This window comes from Aquarana catesbeiana, linkage group LG01 (assembly GCF_042186555.1).
Source record: "Aquarana catesbeiana isolate 2022-GZ linkage group LG01, ASM4218655v1, whole genome shotgun sequence".
Classification (NCBI taxonomy): domain Eukaryota; kingdom Metazoa; phylum Chordata; class Amphibia; order Anura; family Ranidae; genus Aquarana; species Aquarana catesbeiana.
In genome coordinates this window covers 860,474,748-860,494,638 of record NC_133324.1, presented here as the reverse complement: position 1 = coordinate 860,494,638, position 19,891 = coordinate 860,474,748, and the positions used below count along the sequence as shown (strand labels likewise).

Genomic DNA, 19,891 nt, shown 5'->3' with positions numbered 1-19,891 from the left:
TTCTAATGAGAAGGCAGCCGATTATTAATTAGAAGTCCCACAAGAGCCTGAAGCACTTTGTACTGTATAAAGGTAACCACAAACATTAGAAGATTATTGTCCAGTCTGGCAGATTTTAGCAAGATAGGGTGATGTTTATGTCTATGAGTGCCATGAGAGTGCACCAAACATAGGCAGCTGATAAATTATAAGGGGAATAGCATGTTGGATATACTCTACTGTAACAAGTGTATGGTGTATGGCAGTGATGGCGAATCTTGGCACCCAAGATGTTTTGGAACTACATTTCCCATGATGCTCATGCACTCTGCAGTGTAGTTAAGCATCATGGAAAACGTAGTTCCAAAACATCTGGGGCGCCAAGGTTCGCCATCACTGGTCTATGGCATAGCTTTATGGCTTTACTCCACTCTTCTTCCCACCCCTACAATGACATGCTAGGGAATGCAGAATGCATGCCTAATAATAATAACAATAAATAACATAAAGCAGCACAGTGGTTATGTGGTTAGCTTTTCCACCTGGCAGCACTTGGGTTATCAGTTCAAATCCCAACTACGGCACTACCTCCCTGGAGTGTGCATGTTCTACCTGTACCTGTATGGGTTTCTTCCCACACTCCAAAGACATGTTGGTAGGTAAATTGGCTCTAGTATGTGAGTTAGGGACCTTAGATTGTAAGTTCCTTGAGGGTAGGACTGACATGAATGTATATGTAAATTGTTGGTGCTATATACTGTAAGTACCTATAATAAATAAAATCTAAACCCCCCCCAAAAATTGTGTATATATGTTGCAAGCTTAACAATCCTTAGGGTCCTTTCCCACGGGGTGTCCGATCAGGTGATCAGACCTTGCACTCTCCCCTATGGAGCTGCGGACACGTGTCCAATGACACCCGATCCTGCCTGCAAAATCCAGACGGATTGTGGTCCTATTTTCCATCTGTCTGGCGGATCAGATCAGATAGGATCGGATGAAAACAGACAGGCGGTCCGTTTTTACCTGATTTCCTCATAGTGGAGAGCGGGACTGTGTCCGTCTCCACCCTGCACAGTGAGAAGAGACGGACCTCTTCATCCACCTGCTCAGACGGGAATCAGAGGAGCGACACCCCCCCCCCCCCCCGCTGAGCAACGGGGTCTGCCAAAAGGAGGTGCCCGTGTCAAATGGGCCTTGGATATGGTGGCTGCACACATTTTTCTGGCTTTTTTTTTTTTTTGCTTTATTTTTACCCACACTTGTCCCTGAGTGATGCTCACTTCTCTACTGTATCAATGGAGGGAGACATGGTTGGCACACAGACTGGACTTCTAGCAGGCCTGCCTTTGTTCCATCTCCATGGGAGATTAGTAGTTTACATAAGAAAGATAACATTGTTTTTTCTTTCTGCTCAGCTTACAGGAAGTGACAAGAACACTGTATTTTTTGACGATATTTCTGTATTTGCTGAAAATGTTCTTAGCCGGAAAAAAAGAAAACGAAAGCAGCAACCACATCTATGGACTGGATACGTTACAATATAAGATATAGTTGCTCTTGGGTTTAGTTACCCTTTAAATGTTCCTAATTGTCGAGTTTCCAAGTATGTTTTCCACTATATCAGGAAAACATCAAAATGCATGTCATTGTGCTCTTTGATGTGTTTTCATTGATTACTATGGAAGCCACAGCTAGCAAAAACAGACAAATGTGAATGGGCCCTTTTATGAAAAGTCTTTCACTGTCCAGATTGTACCCATAGCTTAACTGCTTTCCCCCCCCACACTCCCAATCTGTTTTGTTTTTTAAATACCACGTTGAGCCAGATGAGCTGATCTGCAACTCACTGCTAAATTGCTTAGGACACAAAATAAAATACATGCTAGCATTCTCTACGTAACAGATGAGGCATAACTACATATTTCTGTAAACCGTAATACCTGCTTCTCTTGGGTAACCACACGTGTAGCAAGATAATCTATTAAGCATTTGTTGACCGCCCAATAGCAGTTTCCCTGCTACAGGGCCTCAGCTGTGCACTGGATCACGTATATATACTGTATACCGGATCACGTATATATACTGTATACCGGATCACGTATATATACAGTATACGTGATCTGACTCTCCCAGGTAGGGAGCGTGCATTCATGTCACCGCCGGCCCGCTCCCGTTGTGATTATACACAGCGGGAGCCGATCAGCAGATACCGTGGACTGGATGTCCGCAGATCATCCTTCAGAAACACAGAATGGTGGTCTGTCTATGTAAACAAGGCAGATTGTCATTCTGACAAGAGGGAAGGCAAAGCAGGGAAATGGATACTTGTCTTCCCCTAGTAAAAGCACCTCCCACACTGTAGTAAAACACTGACAGGGAACACAGTTAACCCTTTGATCGCCCCTGATGTTAACCCCTTCCCACCCAGTGTCATTAGTAAAATAACAGTCCATATTTTTTAGCACTGATCACTGTATTAGTGTCACTGGTCCCCAAAAAGTGTCAGTTCGTGTCCGAATGCCCGCTGCAATATCGCAGTCTCGCTATAAGCCGCTGATCGCCGACATTACTAGTAAAATAAATGAATAAAAATATCCCATAGTTTGCAGATGCTATAACTTTTGAGCAAACCAATCAATACAAGCGTAATGAGATTTTTGTTTACCAAAAATATGTAGCAGAATACATTTTGGCCTAAAGTTATGACGAAATTTGATTTCTTCAATTTCTTATTGAATATGTTTTATAGCAGATAGTAAAAAATATTGTTGTTTTTTGTTTTTCAAAATTGACAGTCGTTTTTTAAGCGCAAAAAATAAAAAATGCAGAGGTAATCAAATACCACCAAAAGAAAGCTCTTGGGGGAAAAAAGAACATCAATTTTATTTGGATACAGCGTTGTACGATCGCACAATTGTCAGGTAAAGTAACGCAGTGCTGTGTTGCAAAAAATGACCTGGTCATGAAGGGGGGGGGGGTAAATATTCCAGAGGTCAAGTGGTTAAATCAAAAAATTCTGATATTAACCAGTGATAACCCTAAATAAACTAAAAAAATATTCTGATACTTTACTGTGCATCTAGGGAGATGCTCCAATAGAAGCTGAATGGTGGATGGGATATCTTCAAATGGGGAGAGTAGTTCTGGTGATCTGGGGGACCCCAAGAGATTCCCTTAATTTGTAGGGATTTTCTCTCACTTCCTGTTTGGCTATGGGAAAAAAAAAGGGAAATCTCCCCAATGGCACACAGATGGCAAAAAAAACAAAAACGACAGGGGTTATAAACCTCCCATACTCTAACCAAATTGGAAAAAAAAAACAAAACATTTTGCCCAGTTAGTTCTACTTTAAGTTGGTGACCAGGCTCTAGTCATTCAAATCATTCTCTCAATAGCTCAGCTCAGCCTGCTCCCCCTCCCAGAATTCTTGCTTGTTAATTACATTAAAGATGGGGAGGCTAGAACACTGCTGATTCACTACTGGGAGGGGGGGCAGAGAGCTGTCTTAGAAAATGAATTTGGAACCTTAGTTTTGAACTTTCAGGATTAATTGCTCTACAGAGTCTTCAGGTACAGAAGTACAAGATGGGAAGGACTGGCTGAAACTTTTACTGTTGTATACTTTCATTCCCCCATCATCACTTTTTTTTTTATTCTTGACTGCACATACAGTACATAACTGTGAAAATCTATCAACATTCGTGTTAAAAAAAAAAAAAAAAAAATTATATATATATATATTTAAAACCATATGTATGTATGCAGGTATGTCCTGCCATGCAATCTCAAAAGTGCCAAAACAGAGTACAAAGGTTTAGATATAGTTTAACACAGTGAAAACAGTGGGGAATTAGCAGAAAACCAGTACAAACCATGAACCAGCATGCTGGGGAACCAGTATAAACTCTGGACCAGCATAAGCTATTAATCAGTGCAAACTACATATTTCAATGTGTATTCTCCAGACAATTCACAAATGCCGCCACACTGGCTGCTACGAGGAGAAATCATTTAGTACAAAAGACGTTAGAACCAAAGCGGTTGCGCCTGCCTCAGGCAAAAAAAAACAGACTCGGCTCTCCTGTGACACAAAGACAGCAGAGAAATCGGCAGACACAGCCAGCGACAACCATTCTATCTTTAAAGATGAAGATCTTACAATCTCTAAACATACATTCTGTAAATAAAAAAAAAAAATGTAGAACAAACAATCAAAAGCACATAGATGCAAATGAAAGTCATTTGATTTACAGGAGGAGCTGGCAAAAACTCCAATTGACTGACATTGATTTTCAACCAGTGCAGTTACAGACAACAGATTATTATGGGTGTCCAGTTTAAAAGATGAGTCGATGTAGCACCCTCCTAGAATAGAGTAAGCTGCTAGGCAAATTAAGTTTAGTTCCTCTGTAATCAGTGGAGCAGGGGTTGAATGTCTAGGGTTGCACAATGTTTCACAGGCTGCTGTTCTGTTACTTCCCCTCTATAAGTATAGTGGGAGGAGGGCAGAACAGGCAGCCTGAATATTTATGGAACTCCAGCCAATCCCTAGGGAGGTGTGCCCAGAAGATGGAGAAATAGCCCATAAATAGTCTGAGGCCTTGGTAGCAGGAGCTAGGTCCCTAGGTCCAGTCCTGCAGGAGGAAATCCTGCTCCTGGGGCAGGAGTGCTAGAGAAGCCCTTGTGAAGACATTGAGGTCCCAGCTAGGCTAAGCTGGGGGTCTATTTGCAGATCCATTGTCCAGGGATCAAGCTGTGTCAGGAGGAAGCTTGCTGGAGAGAGCCAGGAGGAAGTTGATGGGAAAGAGTGCAACTCTTCTGTGGCAGTGTGAGTCTACATCTCCCTCACTAGGAGAGCCTGGTGGATATCGGTAGGACACAACCAGTGATCCTGTGGCTAAGTGAGCAAATGATCCCCCAATGCTGAGGAGAAGTGACAGTGTGTAGCTTTTAGCCCCCTTAAGGAAGAACAAGTCACCAGCAACATATCAAATCCTATAGGACATTCATTGGATGCAGTGCAGCCCGCAACTTTTACAGCATTGCAGCCAGAAGTGCAGCCAGTGGCAGTTCATCGGGGTATCCCATACTTTCTATCCTTATCCAATGTTATGTTCCAATAAAATCCAGAAAAAAAAACCCTAGACTGTTATCTGAGCCAGTAGAAGAAGGAAGAAAATGCTGTGTGCCTGGCTTTCTGTGTTCTAAAGGGGGAAATAGGACCACATTTACCAGCTGCTCCTTAAGGGGTGTGCTATATTCATTTAAAGGGTTTATCCAGCCAAAACTTTTTTTTGTAAAGCTGGCCATACACAGCTTGATTTTCTTCCAATTCCTGGTCAAAATTTGAGCCATGGGTGGCCCCTTCATTACCACCCAACCTGACAAACTTCGATTGAGAAATCAAAGGAGCCAATCAGGAAAAAAGGTAACAAATGGTAACTGTAGCCAAGCAGCTGCAGTCACTCTATAGGTATTCTGGCAGCTCAGGGTGCTGACTGTAAGAATATAATAATCAGCACCCATCATTGCTGTTTCTCTTCTCTTCTTTGAATGCTGTATCTCTTGATATTATGCTTACAGATTGGAAGAGCTTCATCGGCTGTTGCTGGCTTTGCTTGCCCGTTTCTCAATCATCTCTGTGTCACAGGAGAGCCGAGCATGTTTTTTGAGTACCGCATGTTTGCTTCTATTAAATTTTTATCCTTGAAGGCAAAACCTGGTGGGAACAATTATTATGCCAAATTATCTAAAGCATGGGAAGGGAGTTGAAATTTGATGGTGAATTTAGGACACAATAGGCCTCTGTTTATTTACCTTCCTTATCTAATCTATACGATAACATATCAGCAAAATGTTTAATTGCCTAGGTGGTTGCTGTTGGAAAATTGTTAAAACTTGATGAAAAGGAACCAATAACAAAATGCACAATACCTTTTGCTGGCATTTACACACATATTTATCTAACTAAACCCCGGAGCAGGGGAACTTCTATAGCAGGTGGATAAACAATGCCATACCAAGGTTGTTGTGCAAATGTATTTTATTCCTAGAAAACTACTAATGGAGCCAAAAAAAATGGTTCATTGTTACAGCTTAATACAAAATAGTTTTACTTCGAATTACTGCATAAAATGCAGCAAATAAATATATCAGATTTGGGCGTGAGATTACTCTCTTTTTATATTTCTTGATGAGGAACTGACTCCTCCCATCACTGCTGCCATAATGATCTCATATGGTGTTACCTATTTTTTTAATTCTACTTTTATTCCAAGAAACAATCCATCAGGAAAAAGTGACGGGGTTACTAGATAGAAGAGGCTCAGTGATTCACATTTCCAATGTCCTCCCAAAAATTACAGACTGAATTTTGGCCAACTTAAAGTATCTCTGACCAGCTCATATGAATTGCTGAAAGAAGGGGGTCTTTTCTTACTGCAAAGTCATATTCAGACACTCCACAAAATTGCTATAAAAGGAAAGCGGTGATAAAGTTTGTAAAAATAGGATTTTGCTACTCACCATGAATTCCTTTTTCTAGGAGGTCATTGAAGGACAAAGTCTTTTATCTTTGGGTTATACTGTCAGATAATGAAGGATTGGACACTGGCAAGCGATAAAAAATGTAGGCCAGCCCTGGATAATCCCTCCTACTACCAGCATGCTGCAGTTTTGTAGTAAAGCATTACCAAGTCTGCCTGAGCCACCCAGAAATGGTGGAACAGGAAGTCATATTACCATTACAGGGTCCATCAGGGATTACATAAAGGAAACAGTGGCTGCAAGAAATCCTCTCACATACAATGGAGGAAAATTTCCTTTCGGTGAACTGGAGCCAGACATAGGGACAGGAGAACTAGGGTCCTGGTTGGGGTGAAAGGCAAAAACCATCTTAGGCAAGAAGGAAGTTGTGGGCCTCAGCACCACATTGTCCCTATGTAACTTGCTTTGCAGAAGTAATGACTACATGCAATACCACCTTGCAGGTGAGAGTAGAGAGAGAAATACCTCTGATGGGTTTAAACAATGGTTTCTGAAGCACATACAGAACCAGATTCAGATCCCATAGTCACGGGGGAATGAACAGGCAGGACTATATTGGAAACTCCCTGTACAAATGTCCTAATAAAGGAATGAGAGGTATGACTCTGTTGTGGTAAGACAAGTAAGTAAGACAAGTAAGTGGTAAGTAGCAAGGTCTTAGGTAATCTCAAAACCCAGACAGCTGGTAGCGGGTAAGGGTCTGCAGGTCAGAGGGGATCAAAGTCACTGTAGGCAGACAGCAGGGATGGATCTAGGATTTAGGTTCCTGGTGGCTCTTTGCAAGCAGGGGCAGCGGGACTATGCTTTCTCAATCAGTCCACGGCATTAACCCCTTCCACAGCAAAGTCGGCAGAAAATGGAGTTATGTTAAAGTCGCACAGAAACCTATGTAAGTATAGCAGAAAGGTGTCCAGCACAAACATAAATCATGCAAATCTTCACTTTATTAGAACAACCCTAAAACAATGCAGTCTATTTGATTGAGGTAGCTCCTGGTGCTCGGGGCAACCAGCCTTCTCACTGAGTGAGTCTTCAGTGACAGGGCAGGCACAAAAGCCAGGCTGAGGATGGAACCTTTTGAGAATTGCAATGGAAAAGACAAGCTCTTGCAGTAATGTAGAGAAGAGTCTTGCCTGAAGAAGAAAAATCTTGAAGAGTAAGAAAAAAGAGTGCTAGCAAAACCAAATTAGTCTTCTTAACAGCATAGTTGTAAAGAAGATGTCCATCCTCCCAGGCCACTAGCAAAGAACTGAGGCATGCAGGTAGTAGGAGGGGTTATCCTGGGCTGGCCTACAGTTATTTTATTTGCCAGTGTTTATTCCTAATGAAGGCAGCAGTATAAATTAAAGGTGTAAAATTGCTCCACAATGGACAAAAAAGAAATAGAGGTTGTTAGACCTATGTCTGATTAACTGAAACTTTATTTGGGGCATTAATGGTCTCTGCAGTTTGCGGAGGGTTTCAGTTAAGTCCACTAGTCCAGTGGTTCCCAACCCTGTCCTCAAGTACCCCCAACAGGCCATGTTTGCAGGTTTTCCTTTATCTTGCACAGGTGCTTAAATCTTCATCAATTGCTTGGTGTTTTGGACAGCGATTTTATCTAAGAGAAATTTACAAAACATGGCCTGTTGTGGGTACTTGAGGACAGGGTTGAGAACCACTGCACTAGTCCATTGAACACCTAATTAAAACTAATGGCAAAACTTTGGAACAGGATAGAATGGCGTGGAGTTGGAACCACTGCTGAGTTTATATTGCTGTCTCTATCCCCATTAAGGAGATTCACCATTTCTAAGTGTCCTGATTGCCAATGTCACCAAGAATGAAAAGGAGGTTAAATTCTGAGTTGCCACCAGTAATAGAGGGGAAATCTTCCAATGGGGACACCCCTTCCTGTGACAGCTGTCTAAGAGGGGATTTTGCTCACAGGTCAGTGTTAGCCTTTATTCCCCCCCCCAGCCAAAAAAAGTATTTAACCGCATTGCACTTAACAGCAGCCTGAAGTAGATCATGCATGTCATCATTTCTTATTCCTACTACCTGTTAAAAAAATAATCAGTTAATGTTGCTGGTTGCATCACTTTAACATGTCTTAGACTGTGCAGTAGCAAGTTACTTCTGCATTTCTTTAACTCGTGTATCACGCTGCTGGCTATCATCTGTCAAAATAACAGTGCCCTAGGGGTTATTTATGTCCTTTTACCCCTTGCCAGGCCCCCCTATGCAGAGTGCAGCTTCTCGTCTATACACATCGCTTTCCGGCTGCCAATGTGTATTTTAGGATTAGCGCCTGTGTAATACACTAAAGCGAACACAATAATACAATGTACTGCAATACAAAGCAAGCCAATCTATGACTCTACAAAGCATTCACTTACATGAAAAGCACGTTTTATTCTTTTTGTTTCATAATTGAAATGACATTTTATGGCTTATCAAATCTATGCACACATTGCTCACTATAACTAGTGTTAGGACAAATGTTCTAGGCTGATGTAAACATTTTCCTTGATAAAACCATAAAAAAGGACTTTATGGAGCTCTTGTAATCTTTTGGCAAAGAGCTAAGATTTAGGACTATCAACAATGCAAAACAATAGCTTTGCAGCCATTTGTATGAGGTATCAGCATATTCCCATTTAGATTGCATACATCACATAAAAAGAAATATATGAGCCTGTTAGTGACACGTCTGCCAACAAGACATCTGTTGGCAAGAAGCATAGATGTCAAACAAACAGACCAACACAAAGTTACACTGTACTAAATTAAAGAGAGGATACCTGTATAATCTGTGTTAAGGCCAATGACCTCTTTGGATCACACCAAGACCTTTAGGGTATTCTAGAACAATGGATGGAGCAGGTCTCTGTAACCAATACAAGCTTGCAGGACAATACTGCTGACATTCTATCATCACTACACATACTATATAAGGCAACATGCAAAGTATACTAACTCACAGCAGCCAAACACAAATTACCTTTCACTGACCTGACTACAGGTAAAGATTATGTAACATCTATTTACTAAATTCTCATCTATACCTTAACATGCCGCAAAGAGGCACAGATCAGCAGGCCCTAAAATACTAAAAGGGATAAGAAAAAAAAAAGAAAAAAAAAAAAGGGAAAACAAGTATTTCATTTAAAAATGTCAGTTATTTATAATGCATAATGCTTTAGCAAACTAACATTATTTAGTTAGTGTTGACAGGCACTTCAACAAAAATTTGGTCACTGCATTCTGCACATCATCATTGCACAAAAGACTCACAAGACACAAGCAACGACGTTTTCTTCTATTGGGAAAACACAGCTTCAAAGTGCACCTGTACCACAAGCTAGACATTAAAGCTTTTACATACTATTAACAAGTACTATAAGCAAAAAAAAACAAAACTTTAAAACAAGCCTTCACTGCCCTATGTAGCTGGATGTACTGTGAAATAGTTCATCTTCAAATATCACAACATAGACTCTGGTAAAACTTTTTAATGCTTAGTTTACACTTGCAGCTGGAGGCGGTAAAACTAAGCAGTCGTGTTTTTACCAGCCTCCCCCTTAATTGGAGGCGTATACATGCCGAAGGTCACAGTACTTTGCTTCAGTGCAGCAAAATGTATCCCTCTGTCTCATTCAAGTGAGTATATTCAAACACTAAGCTTGTGGTTGTGGCACAGTATATCAATTCAAAAAAGCCTGTTGATCTATCAAGAAAAGGGAATTCAGGAGGTGGCAGTATAAATGTGTGTCAGTAATGCTTGCACCACTTCCATTATGGATCACTCTTCATAGAGCAATGCAGGTGTAAACGAGACCTAACAGCTTAGACAACCTGTATGTATCCGTTAGAAGGCTGGCAGACTGTCATGATTCTGCTTTCATAGAAAATAAAAGGGACACTTGAAGATGAATTTCCACAATGCTATAGCTACAAAGCTGAATGAGGAATCATTTTAAAGTGCTTTTGCTGTTAATTCAGTCCATGTAAACACTTAGAGGGGATTTAACTAAAACTGGAGAGTGCAAAACATGGTCCAGATCTGCACAGAAACCAATCAGCTTCCAGGTTTTATTGTCAAGGCTTAACTGAACAAGCTGAAGTTAGAAGCTAATTGGCTGCCATGCAGAGCAGCACCAGATTCTGAGTACTCCAGTTTTAGTAAATCTCCCCCTTAATGTGCATAGCCTAGGCAGAGGTTCGCTTGTGCTATACATAAAGTATTTATTCTAGAAATACAACAGATTTAAAGATCACTAAAAAAGGCAGCGGTGGCCAGTCCATAAGGGGTGCAGGGGCACCGCCCCCTCTAATATTCATGTGGGGCGCTGGACTCATAGGTTTCTATGAGTTTTTTTTTTTGGAAGCATATGAATAGAGCCTGAGGCTCTAATTGGCTTCAAAAAGGTTAGACTCGAACCCACCCACTTGTGACATTAGCGAATCAATATTCGCTATTGTCTTCCAGCTTCTCCTCCTGGCCAATCAGGACAGGAGGTGGATCTTAAGACTTGATTAGCCGAGAGGAGAGGCGGTGACCTGGATGGGGTAACTGCGGACCTGGCGGTGGCTCGGTTTGTTTCCCGCCCCCCCCCCCCCCAAAAATGGAGCACCAGTCGCCACTAAAAAAAAAAGGTAGTATGCTACAAGTGGGCATCACAAAGCAACTAGTGTATTACGGAAAATGAAAAATATAAATAAATAGAGAGAGAGAAAGAGAGAGATAGCTATTGATCTCTCAAGCTTTTTCTCTTTGTGTATGTGTATACATGAATAAATCACAGTGCTTATCTGCATTTATATGTTACTGGCTACAGGGTATTGGTAAATTAATTCTAGAGGAATACCTCAGTCATAAAAATGTATTTGAGAATATAATGCAGAGGAAAGATGACCAATAGAAACTAGATTTTCCTTTTTATCATTGCTCAGAAGTCAAAACCATGACAATGGTAAAGACCTAGTTGCTTTTGACTACTGGGTTAGATATACTAAAATTGGTGCACTCCGAATCTAGTGCAACTGTGCATGGTAACCAGCTTCTAACCTCAGCTTGTTCAATTAAAAGGAGAAGTACAGTCAATGCTTGTTTGGCTGTACTTTTCCTGTGTATCACAGGAGTGCAGTTTGTTCTGCACTCCTGTGACTTGTTTTCACAAGATAGCAGGCTGAAGCCCACTGACGTCACAGAGCCAGCTTGGGAAAGATTGCGACCATATGTTCAGGATCCGCCCATATGCCTGGACCGGCGAACCACTGAGAGCCTGAGCTGGCTGCTACCGGTAAGAGCAGAGAGCGGTGACTGAAAGCCAACAGCTATGTTCTCTGTCTTAGAGCCAGCGAGGGACAGATACAGCATCAGACCGATGCTGCATCCACCTAGGTAAGTATGATTCTTTAAAACAAACAAAAACGTATCTCTTTTAAGCTTTGGCAATAAAACCTGGAAGGGACTGGTTTGTATGCAGAAGTGAGCCTGATTTTGCACTCCCCAGCTTTAGTAAATAAACCCTTACTGTGCCATGCATTAATAAAATTAGTTTATTATTGTGCAAAAGCACTGGTAGGGATTCCATCTCCAACTAACATTTTCATAAAGTGTCATACTGCAAAGTGAAAATAAGCGCTCTGATTCAAACTAACCAATCAAAAAAAAGCGTTTATAAGTATTAAAGCTAGCTGGTCGTTTTCTTTTTCACTCTTTACCTCTTACTATAAACTGCTTTAAAATTTCCACCAAAGACCTTAGAAAACTGAGTGAAAGATGCATGAAAGGTCTTACAAGCCCTAGGCTCTTTCTCTTTGATCAGGCTCTTGCTACTCAGCATATTCCACCTGAAGATGAAATATGTTACTGTGTCTAGTGCAAGCCTGTTATACTTGTTTAACTAAACCACCAGCCACCATCCCCTGCGAGTTCACTGACAGAACGTAGGAGAACTGTCTGTAAGGAAAGAATGTAACTAGGCAATTAACAACCAAAATGAAGCTTATATAACACTATACGGAGCGGTAGGATGATTTATGCTAAATGTTAGCCGTCAGTGGAAACAGAAAATGTGGAGTTAAAATGACAAAATGTATTGGCTCAACTCAATAGATTTAAAAGGCACAATTTTAAATACCTACGTTTCTTTGTCAGGTATGATTATAAAGAATCCTAAATGCTCTAAAGTTGCACTTCTGATTTTTTATTTTTTTTTAATACACTGCCTTTTCTTACCTTGCATACCATAACCGGATAATACTGTTTTTCTTAACCTTGGCGGACTTCCACTTTAAGTTATAATTGCTTTGTGTAGCAGTTATCCAAGTTATATGCTGGAACTTTTTTTTTTATAAAAGTGGATTTAATCTTTTAATAAAAATTTGTTTCCCTCCTCCTCACAGAAAAATCATTCAGATGTAACCTTTCTGCGAAAGGGAGATCCAAAACTGACAATGTCATTAAAATTACAGCTACTGCTTTTTATAAAAAAGCAATAGAATACTAGAGGATGTTTTTTAAGAGTTCTTAAAACCGTAGAAAATAAATGCCAAAGGAAAAAAAGTTCTCCTTACCTGCTGTTCCAGAGAGCTCCACACTTAAGGTTCGTTCAATAGTCTTGCTCTCAAATGGGGAACCCTTGGGGTCACTGGAAGACAGCGCATATTTATAAAAACAAGCTGAAATAGAGCTATTGTAGCCAAGACGAGAAGACACCCATCCCTTGCCAACAAAGCTTGCCGATGCTCAATACTTACTTTGGTGACTCGGGTGTCAAAGGAAGTGACAAACTCGTTGACTTGGCTGGAAATAAACAGAAAAAAAATACAACTCAACCATGGGTATTTTGCTGCCATGTTCTACATTACCCATTTATTTACATCATTTATAATTCATACAACTCTTTGCTTAACAACTAAGGTATAAAAACCAGTAAAGAAATAGCTGAAGTGTTACAGCAGTAAAATTCAAACCTTTATTAGGCCTCATAGACATCTTTTTAAGCTGCATTTTGGTTTGAGGTGAGAAACGAAAGCCTACATAATTCTCCCAGTACAGATCTATATTATGGTAAGTGGGCTTTCTAAAATATTTTCTAAATAGCATCGGAAAAAACTGATTTAATTTATTGCTTGAAGTTGCTAGTTGTGTACAATTGGTAAAACGTGGAGCATGTACACTCAATAAAACACCTTTGCTGGAATAAACATAAATGCTGCAAAGATACACCCATGTGTATACAGACATACCCCACTTTTAAGTACGCAATGGGCTTTATTTACTAAAGCTGGAAAGTGCAAAATCAGGCTCACTTTTGCATAGAAACCAATGAGCTTCCAGATTTTATTACCAAAGCATAATTGAACAAGCTGAGGTTAGAAGCTCATTGGTTTCTATGCAGAAGTGATTTAGCACTTTCCAACTTTAGTAAATAAACCTCATTGTGTACTTAAAAGTGGGGTATGCCTGTATGCATCTCCGGGTTTAGTAAATCAACCACCACAGCTTAATCTCAGTCACTTGCAAAGTCAAAAATTCCCTTGCAAAGCAAAGGAAAAGCATTGAAAAGCATATTTGCCTTTTGTAATTCCAACCCATAGTCTCAATTGCTTAGTGAACCGTTTTCTGTGTCCCTAAATGTCAGTCTTCTCTTTGTTTCCATTGTGTTAGAAGAATTAATAGCAAGGATGATAATCCAAGAACCCCATAACTACCCCAAATTTAATTCTGGTATTCCAACCAATTCATTTCTAGCTTTTTCCAGAAGATGGAAGAAAAACATCTGCTTGGTAGCCATTGACATTCCACTAATCTTTTCCTTCAGTCTAAAAACTTCAGCCAATTCCTATTCTTGTTGCCCTGAGCAGCCAAATTTTGCTGTCCACTTTACAATATTAAAGGAAAAATTGTGTCTAATTGATATGGACAACACGACTGCTCTTTATTGTGTTTTTTTTTTGTGTTTGTGGCCCATTGTGATAAGAGACAGCTTCCCCCTCCCTGCTATGTAGAAGTATGTCTCAAAAACCAAGCTAGAAAAGTGAAACACTATGGGGGTTATTTACGAAAGGAAAATCCACTTTGCGCTACAAGTGTGAACTACAAGTGCAAACTGCACTTGAAATTGCACTGAAAGTGCACTTGGAAGTGCAGTCGCTGTTGATCTGAGGGGGATATGCAAGGAAAAAAAACAGAATTTTAGCTTGCACATGATTGGATGATAAAATCAGAAGCGCTTCCCCTCATTTCAGATCTACCCCTCGGATTTACAGTGACTGCACTTCCAAGTGCACTTTGGAAGTGCACTTTGCACTTGTAGTTTGCACTTGTATTGCAAAGTGGATTTGCCTTTCGTAAATAACCCCCTAAGAACACTAAAAATTATGTGTGTGCCAACTTACTGGACACCAAGGAGGCTGACTCTACCTACCGTCTGTGACCCAGTGCTCTGTTCCCAATTGACTAAGAACAACTAATACCTGAAGTAGCAGCAAATGTTAAACCTGATCTCATGTACTCCATTCAAATGCTTATCTCCCAACATCTCAGAGATCATCAGAACAAGCTTGCAACTACTGAATCTAGGACATAGGCCTTGAACAGCATGCAAGAGCTATTAATGACACCATAGACTCCTACGTATTAAAAATTAAAAGGCTTCAAAAATGTCAGTCCACCTTGCGGAGGAAAAACTTTCATCTGGTAGGCATAGCTAAACAATTGGGTCCTTTCTAACTCCACAAGCTCTGTGCATTAATGGTACCTGCTGCCCTAGGTCTCCTGGACCCACTGAAAGTGATGCATACATACAGCCCTCATTCCTACTGGGCACAAAAACTTCTCATCTTGGAGAGCTACAGCTTGCGACCGTTCTTAAGCCCCATACACACTATTAGATTTTCTGCAGATTTTTGTTTTCAGATTTACCAAAACCATATAATATGAGGTCAAACCATAGCCTCCTTGATGGTAGTCCCGAGTGTGGCTCGGGGTTAAATTTCAGCACCATTAGCGGTAACCCCGAGCCACACTCGGGATTACATCTCAGGATCCTGGTGCAGTGTACTTACCTTGTCCCCAGGATCCTGCGATGTCCCCCCGCACTGTCTGCGGGCTCCGTCCTCTGCCTGAAGCCTCTCTGTGCCAGGCTCCACTCCCTGCGAGCGTCGCAACGCATAGGGGCGGAGCCTAGCAGCAAATTAAAAAAATGTAAAAATCATAACACATACAGTACTGTAATCTTACAGATTACAGTACTGTATGACATCATTTCACATCCCTTTTGTTCCCAGTGCTTTGGCCCATGCCCTGCATGCAGTTTTATATTATATATACTGTTCTTTCTGTCTGGAAACTGGAGATTGTCCATAGCAACCAAAAAGTGTCCCTTTACATCAAAAGTGGCTTTAGACCAGCTAGAAAACAGCGATAGTAAATTAGAACACTTGCAGAATTGAGCGATAGTGAATCGTGGGGAAATTTATTTTATTATTATTATATTATGTTTTTAAGTATTTATATTTATTTATTATATTATAATTTATGATTTTGTGTTTCAAACTTCATCATACCCGGGATATCTACTAGACTCTTGGTGGACAGATATAAGTGTGTTATTGTTAAGAATTACAGACCTACAATATAAAACGCAAAATTTCTATGCAAAATAATTGTACCGCTTTGAGATGCAAAAATCTGAAATAATCATACCGCCAGGGAGGTTAAGAGTTTAAATTTGTATGCAATCAGGCAGGCCCTTGTACTACATGGGTTTGGTAAATCTAAAGGAAATCAGACAACAAAAGTTGTATAGTGTGTGGGGTCTAAGATATTTAAAATATGTCAAGCCTTCACCTATCATTGCAAGGACCTGGTGGGGAAGAGACTAAAATACTCTCTAATGTACCTGGCCACTCTCAATGCAAGGAGTTGATCCAACCCAAGAATCAGTTTGGGGTGAGCTTTCCTAACCTCACATTGAATTATTATTGCTATATCAGAGATTCGATGCCAAATACACTTCACTACAGTAACCATTCTCATAATATAGCTTGCAACTGAGGTTGTGCAAGTTACCCATATTCTATTGTATCACATGAAGCTTGTCCCCAACACATTTATAAAACCTATAAAACCACATTTATATTATACCTTTATTGTGGAACCTACAATAAAAAAAACGTAAAAGTCTGCCAGACATTGAATTTGCTTTCCACAAACCTCCACTTCTCTATCACTCCTTTTGTTTTTCACCAAGTTATCCAAACTCTCCAGTGATTAAAAAATACTAGCCTTTTGTTTTAAAACTAAACAAGACTAATGGTTGATTACTGCTGCCTCGGCTCTGATGACCACTGAAGCAGTCGAAGATATTATACAACGGGCTCTGAAGCTTTTGTAGACTAGAATAAATATGTTGGGATGAAGTATAATGAATACAAATAATGGTCCCGCACAGGCTGCATATGAAATCACGACATACATAGAAAGTATCAAATTGAGACCCATACCTCCCATAAAGTAGCAACCCAGACTAACTAGAATGCAATCCATTACTTCCATATATAATGTCTATGGCGTGTGCTAGCTGCTGATCTCAAACAAGTGCATGTCCCGGTATGGGCAGCACAGGGTTAAGCTTTAAAAATACTTAGCTTTTGTTCCAGCACAAAGATTACAAGTGGCAGAGGCTGTTGAATAATAAACTCCCTTATATGGATTCTTTTCTTATCTCTGTGCTGCAATAAGGAATATATTATTTGATGCAAATCTCTTATGTCTTATATTCTGTGTTTTTTGTTGAGATTCCTGACATTTTCGTACATCTGCCTGAGGATAAAGATTCACATGATGCTTTTATACATTGCCATTCCCAGGTATTTTTCCAAACCTAGAAGTGCTACTTTAGTTTTTTTTTTTCTTTTTGAAGTTGATAATGTTTTCATAAGTCAGGTAACGCCTTTATTCCGTAAAGCAGAAATCGGCCTGAATTTGCAAATTGCAATTGACATAATTGTTAAAGATGAACTTAGTTTCCCTTATATAATTTTGCAAATGGAATTGTAATCTAGTGTTATAATTATAACCTTTCAAGTACAGATAACAAAGGCACACAAATTTGAAATCTGGAAAAAAACAAAATAAAGATTTCAGTGAAATCTCTCTTTATATTAAACTGCAAAGCCCAATTAATTTATTCAGCCTCCCTAAATATATCTTGTAAATAGTTTCCATTTAGGGAAACAGCTTATTGCCCTGTTTTGCATGTAGGAGTAAAGAGAGTTGATTTATAGACGAGTGTGTGTACACAGGAGAAAAAAATTCGAAAGCCCTTCTGGAATTAGCATGTGGAAAATTACCCATTAGGAAGGCAAGCTAGCAATAAAAATAAGCGTAAAGTGCAATGGATATTTTCAGTGTTACATAAGGAATAGTAATGTAGCAAAGTGAGCCATCAGACATTAAAAAGGCAAAACTGCAGACACTTCACAGCAAAGCGTCTCTTGGGCTTGCGCTGCAGTGATGGCAAGGGACTGGCTTATGACAGGTGTACTACATTGTACTGTATTATGAACCAGGAAGGGATCCTGGATGTGTAGGTGGCTTACACACTGATGTATGTGGACAAAAAAGAAAGAAAGAAGCTGCTGGAAAAAAGAGCTGCAAGTATGGAATATCTAATAAATGAATTCCGAGGGAACACCTACGAGATACTTAAAACTGAGAGGTGCCTTTACTTTCAGGACAATTTCATTTCATCCAGCCATAAATATTTCAATCCACCTTTTTTCATCACGTCTACTGGACAGTGATTTTTAGCAAGTGTACTGTAGATCAGAGCAAGCAGTGTCGGCTTATTTCAAAGAGAGGAAAGGAAATGTCAGAAAATGTTTTAAACTGTCCCAATTGGGAGCATTTTCCCAAGTATCTAAGGAATTGTGTAGATGGGAACATGCAGCATGCTTTCAGGTACAGTCAGCTTTCATTTCAGATCAGTTTGAGATGCTTCTGAGTTTTATTTGAATTCTTTCATGGGTGTTTTTCTCTACCTTCTAAGCTGCATTAAGGTGCTTCAAGCTTCTTTTGCATTCCCATTGGGTTGTATGCGGAGAAATGCAGTTCTGACATGAACAAAAGCTCAGGTACAGGCCACCCCACTTGCTCATATATCAGTCAACAATGCATAGGTGATAAAACATATTTACGTTGTTGAACAAAAAAAAAAAAAAAAACAATCCTGAATTAATGGAATGCCCTTTTCATGCTTACCTAATCTCTTTTATTCAACTGTATGTCAAGCTGGTCAAATCCCTTTAACCACTACAACTAGGACATTGAAAGTTGACAGCTGGATACTAGACTGGACTGAATGGGGCTGATTTACTAAAGATAAATAGGCTGTTTAACTTTGCAAGGGAAGTTGCACTTTGCAAGGCCATTATCCCCCAGTGCTTAGGCAGATCATACACGGTGCAAATTTCTGGGTGCAGGAAAGAGGTTTGCACGATTCTCCCATTATCACAGACAGTGCTGACAGGGGAATCCCTCCTGCTGAGCTGTTGTCTGCTCCCGGCGGGGATGACTTCCCCTGCCCGCCCCCCTGCTATCTGCTAGCGATAATCGTAAAAGAACCCGGCATTCTGGTTGTACCCAAGTTGATCAATCAATCAACTTGGTACATTCAGCTTGACCATTAACAGTTTGAATCAAGGCCGGTTCCTGCTAAGATTTGAACCGTGTATGGCTGGCCTTAGTGAATGAGGTGAAGCCCTGCTGCCTTCAATCATCCAATCATGCGCAAGCAAAAAATGTAGGGTTTTTTTTCCTTGCATGTGATTGGGTATTCTTTGCAAAGTGAAATTTCAACAAATTTACTAAGTTCTGCAGAAAATTCTCTTGTACAATGCAACTTCTCTTGAAAAATGAACAGCTTATTTGTCTTATTAAATCAACCACATCCAGAGTTGTCTACCCCTGCTGTACATTGCCAATTATTGATGCTCAGTGGATATCTGTCAAAGCATTATCATGTATGATCATCCCAACTCAACATTAGGGTTTGAAAGGATATAAGAAAGAATTGTTACATTCCAGAAACAGAATCCAGATGGAAACAAGGGGTGCCAGTTTGAACATTAGTGCAAATAAACTACAAGTCAAATCTTTACCAAGGAAACGTTGGGGTTGCTTTACTAAAGGAGTAGCGAATGGTAAAGCCGTGGTCACTTTGAATACCCAATCATGTGCAAGGGAGATAAAATTACTTTTTTTCACGTGCATAATCAGATGATTGATATGAATACAGCTTCACTATATTCATGAAGGAAAGTGGACATACTGATTTACTGATTTAGTAAACCAACCCCAATAAAC

The 19,891-nt window shown here is 40.1% G+C and overlaps 1 protein-coding gene across 2 annotated transcripts in view; it reads right to left on the bottom strand.

Moving 5' to 3' along the window:
- Window positions 1-19,891, bottom strand: part of PPARGC1A (PPARG coactivator 1 alpha) — a 127,598-nt gene that overhangs the window by 42,859 nt on the left and 64,848 nt on the right. For both annotated transcript variants that reach the window (XM_073609301.1, XM_073609310.1), the window contains 2 exons: window positions 13,276-13,321; window positions 13,093-13,166 (listed from right to left, as the gene is read on the bottom strand). In XM_073609301.1, coding sequence (XP_073465402.1) covers window positions 13,093-13,166; window positions 13,276-13,321 — 120 coding nt within the window. The remainder of the gene's footprint in view (window positions 1-13,092; window positions 13,167-13,275; window positions 13,322-19,891) is intronic.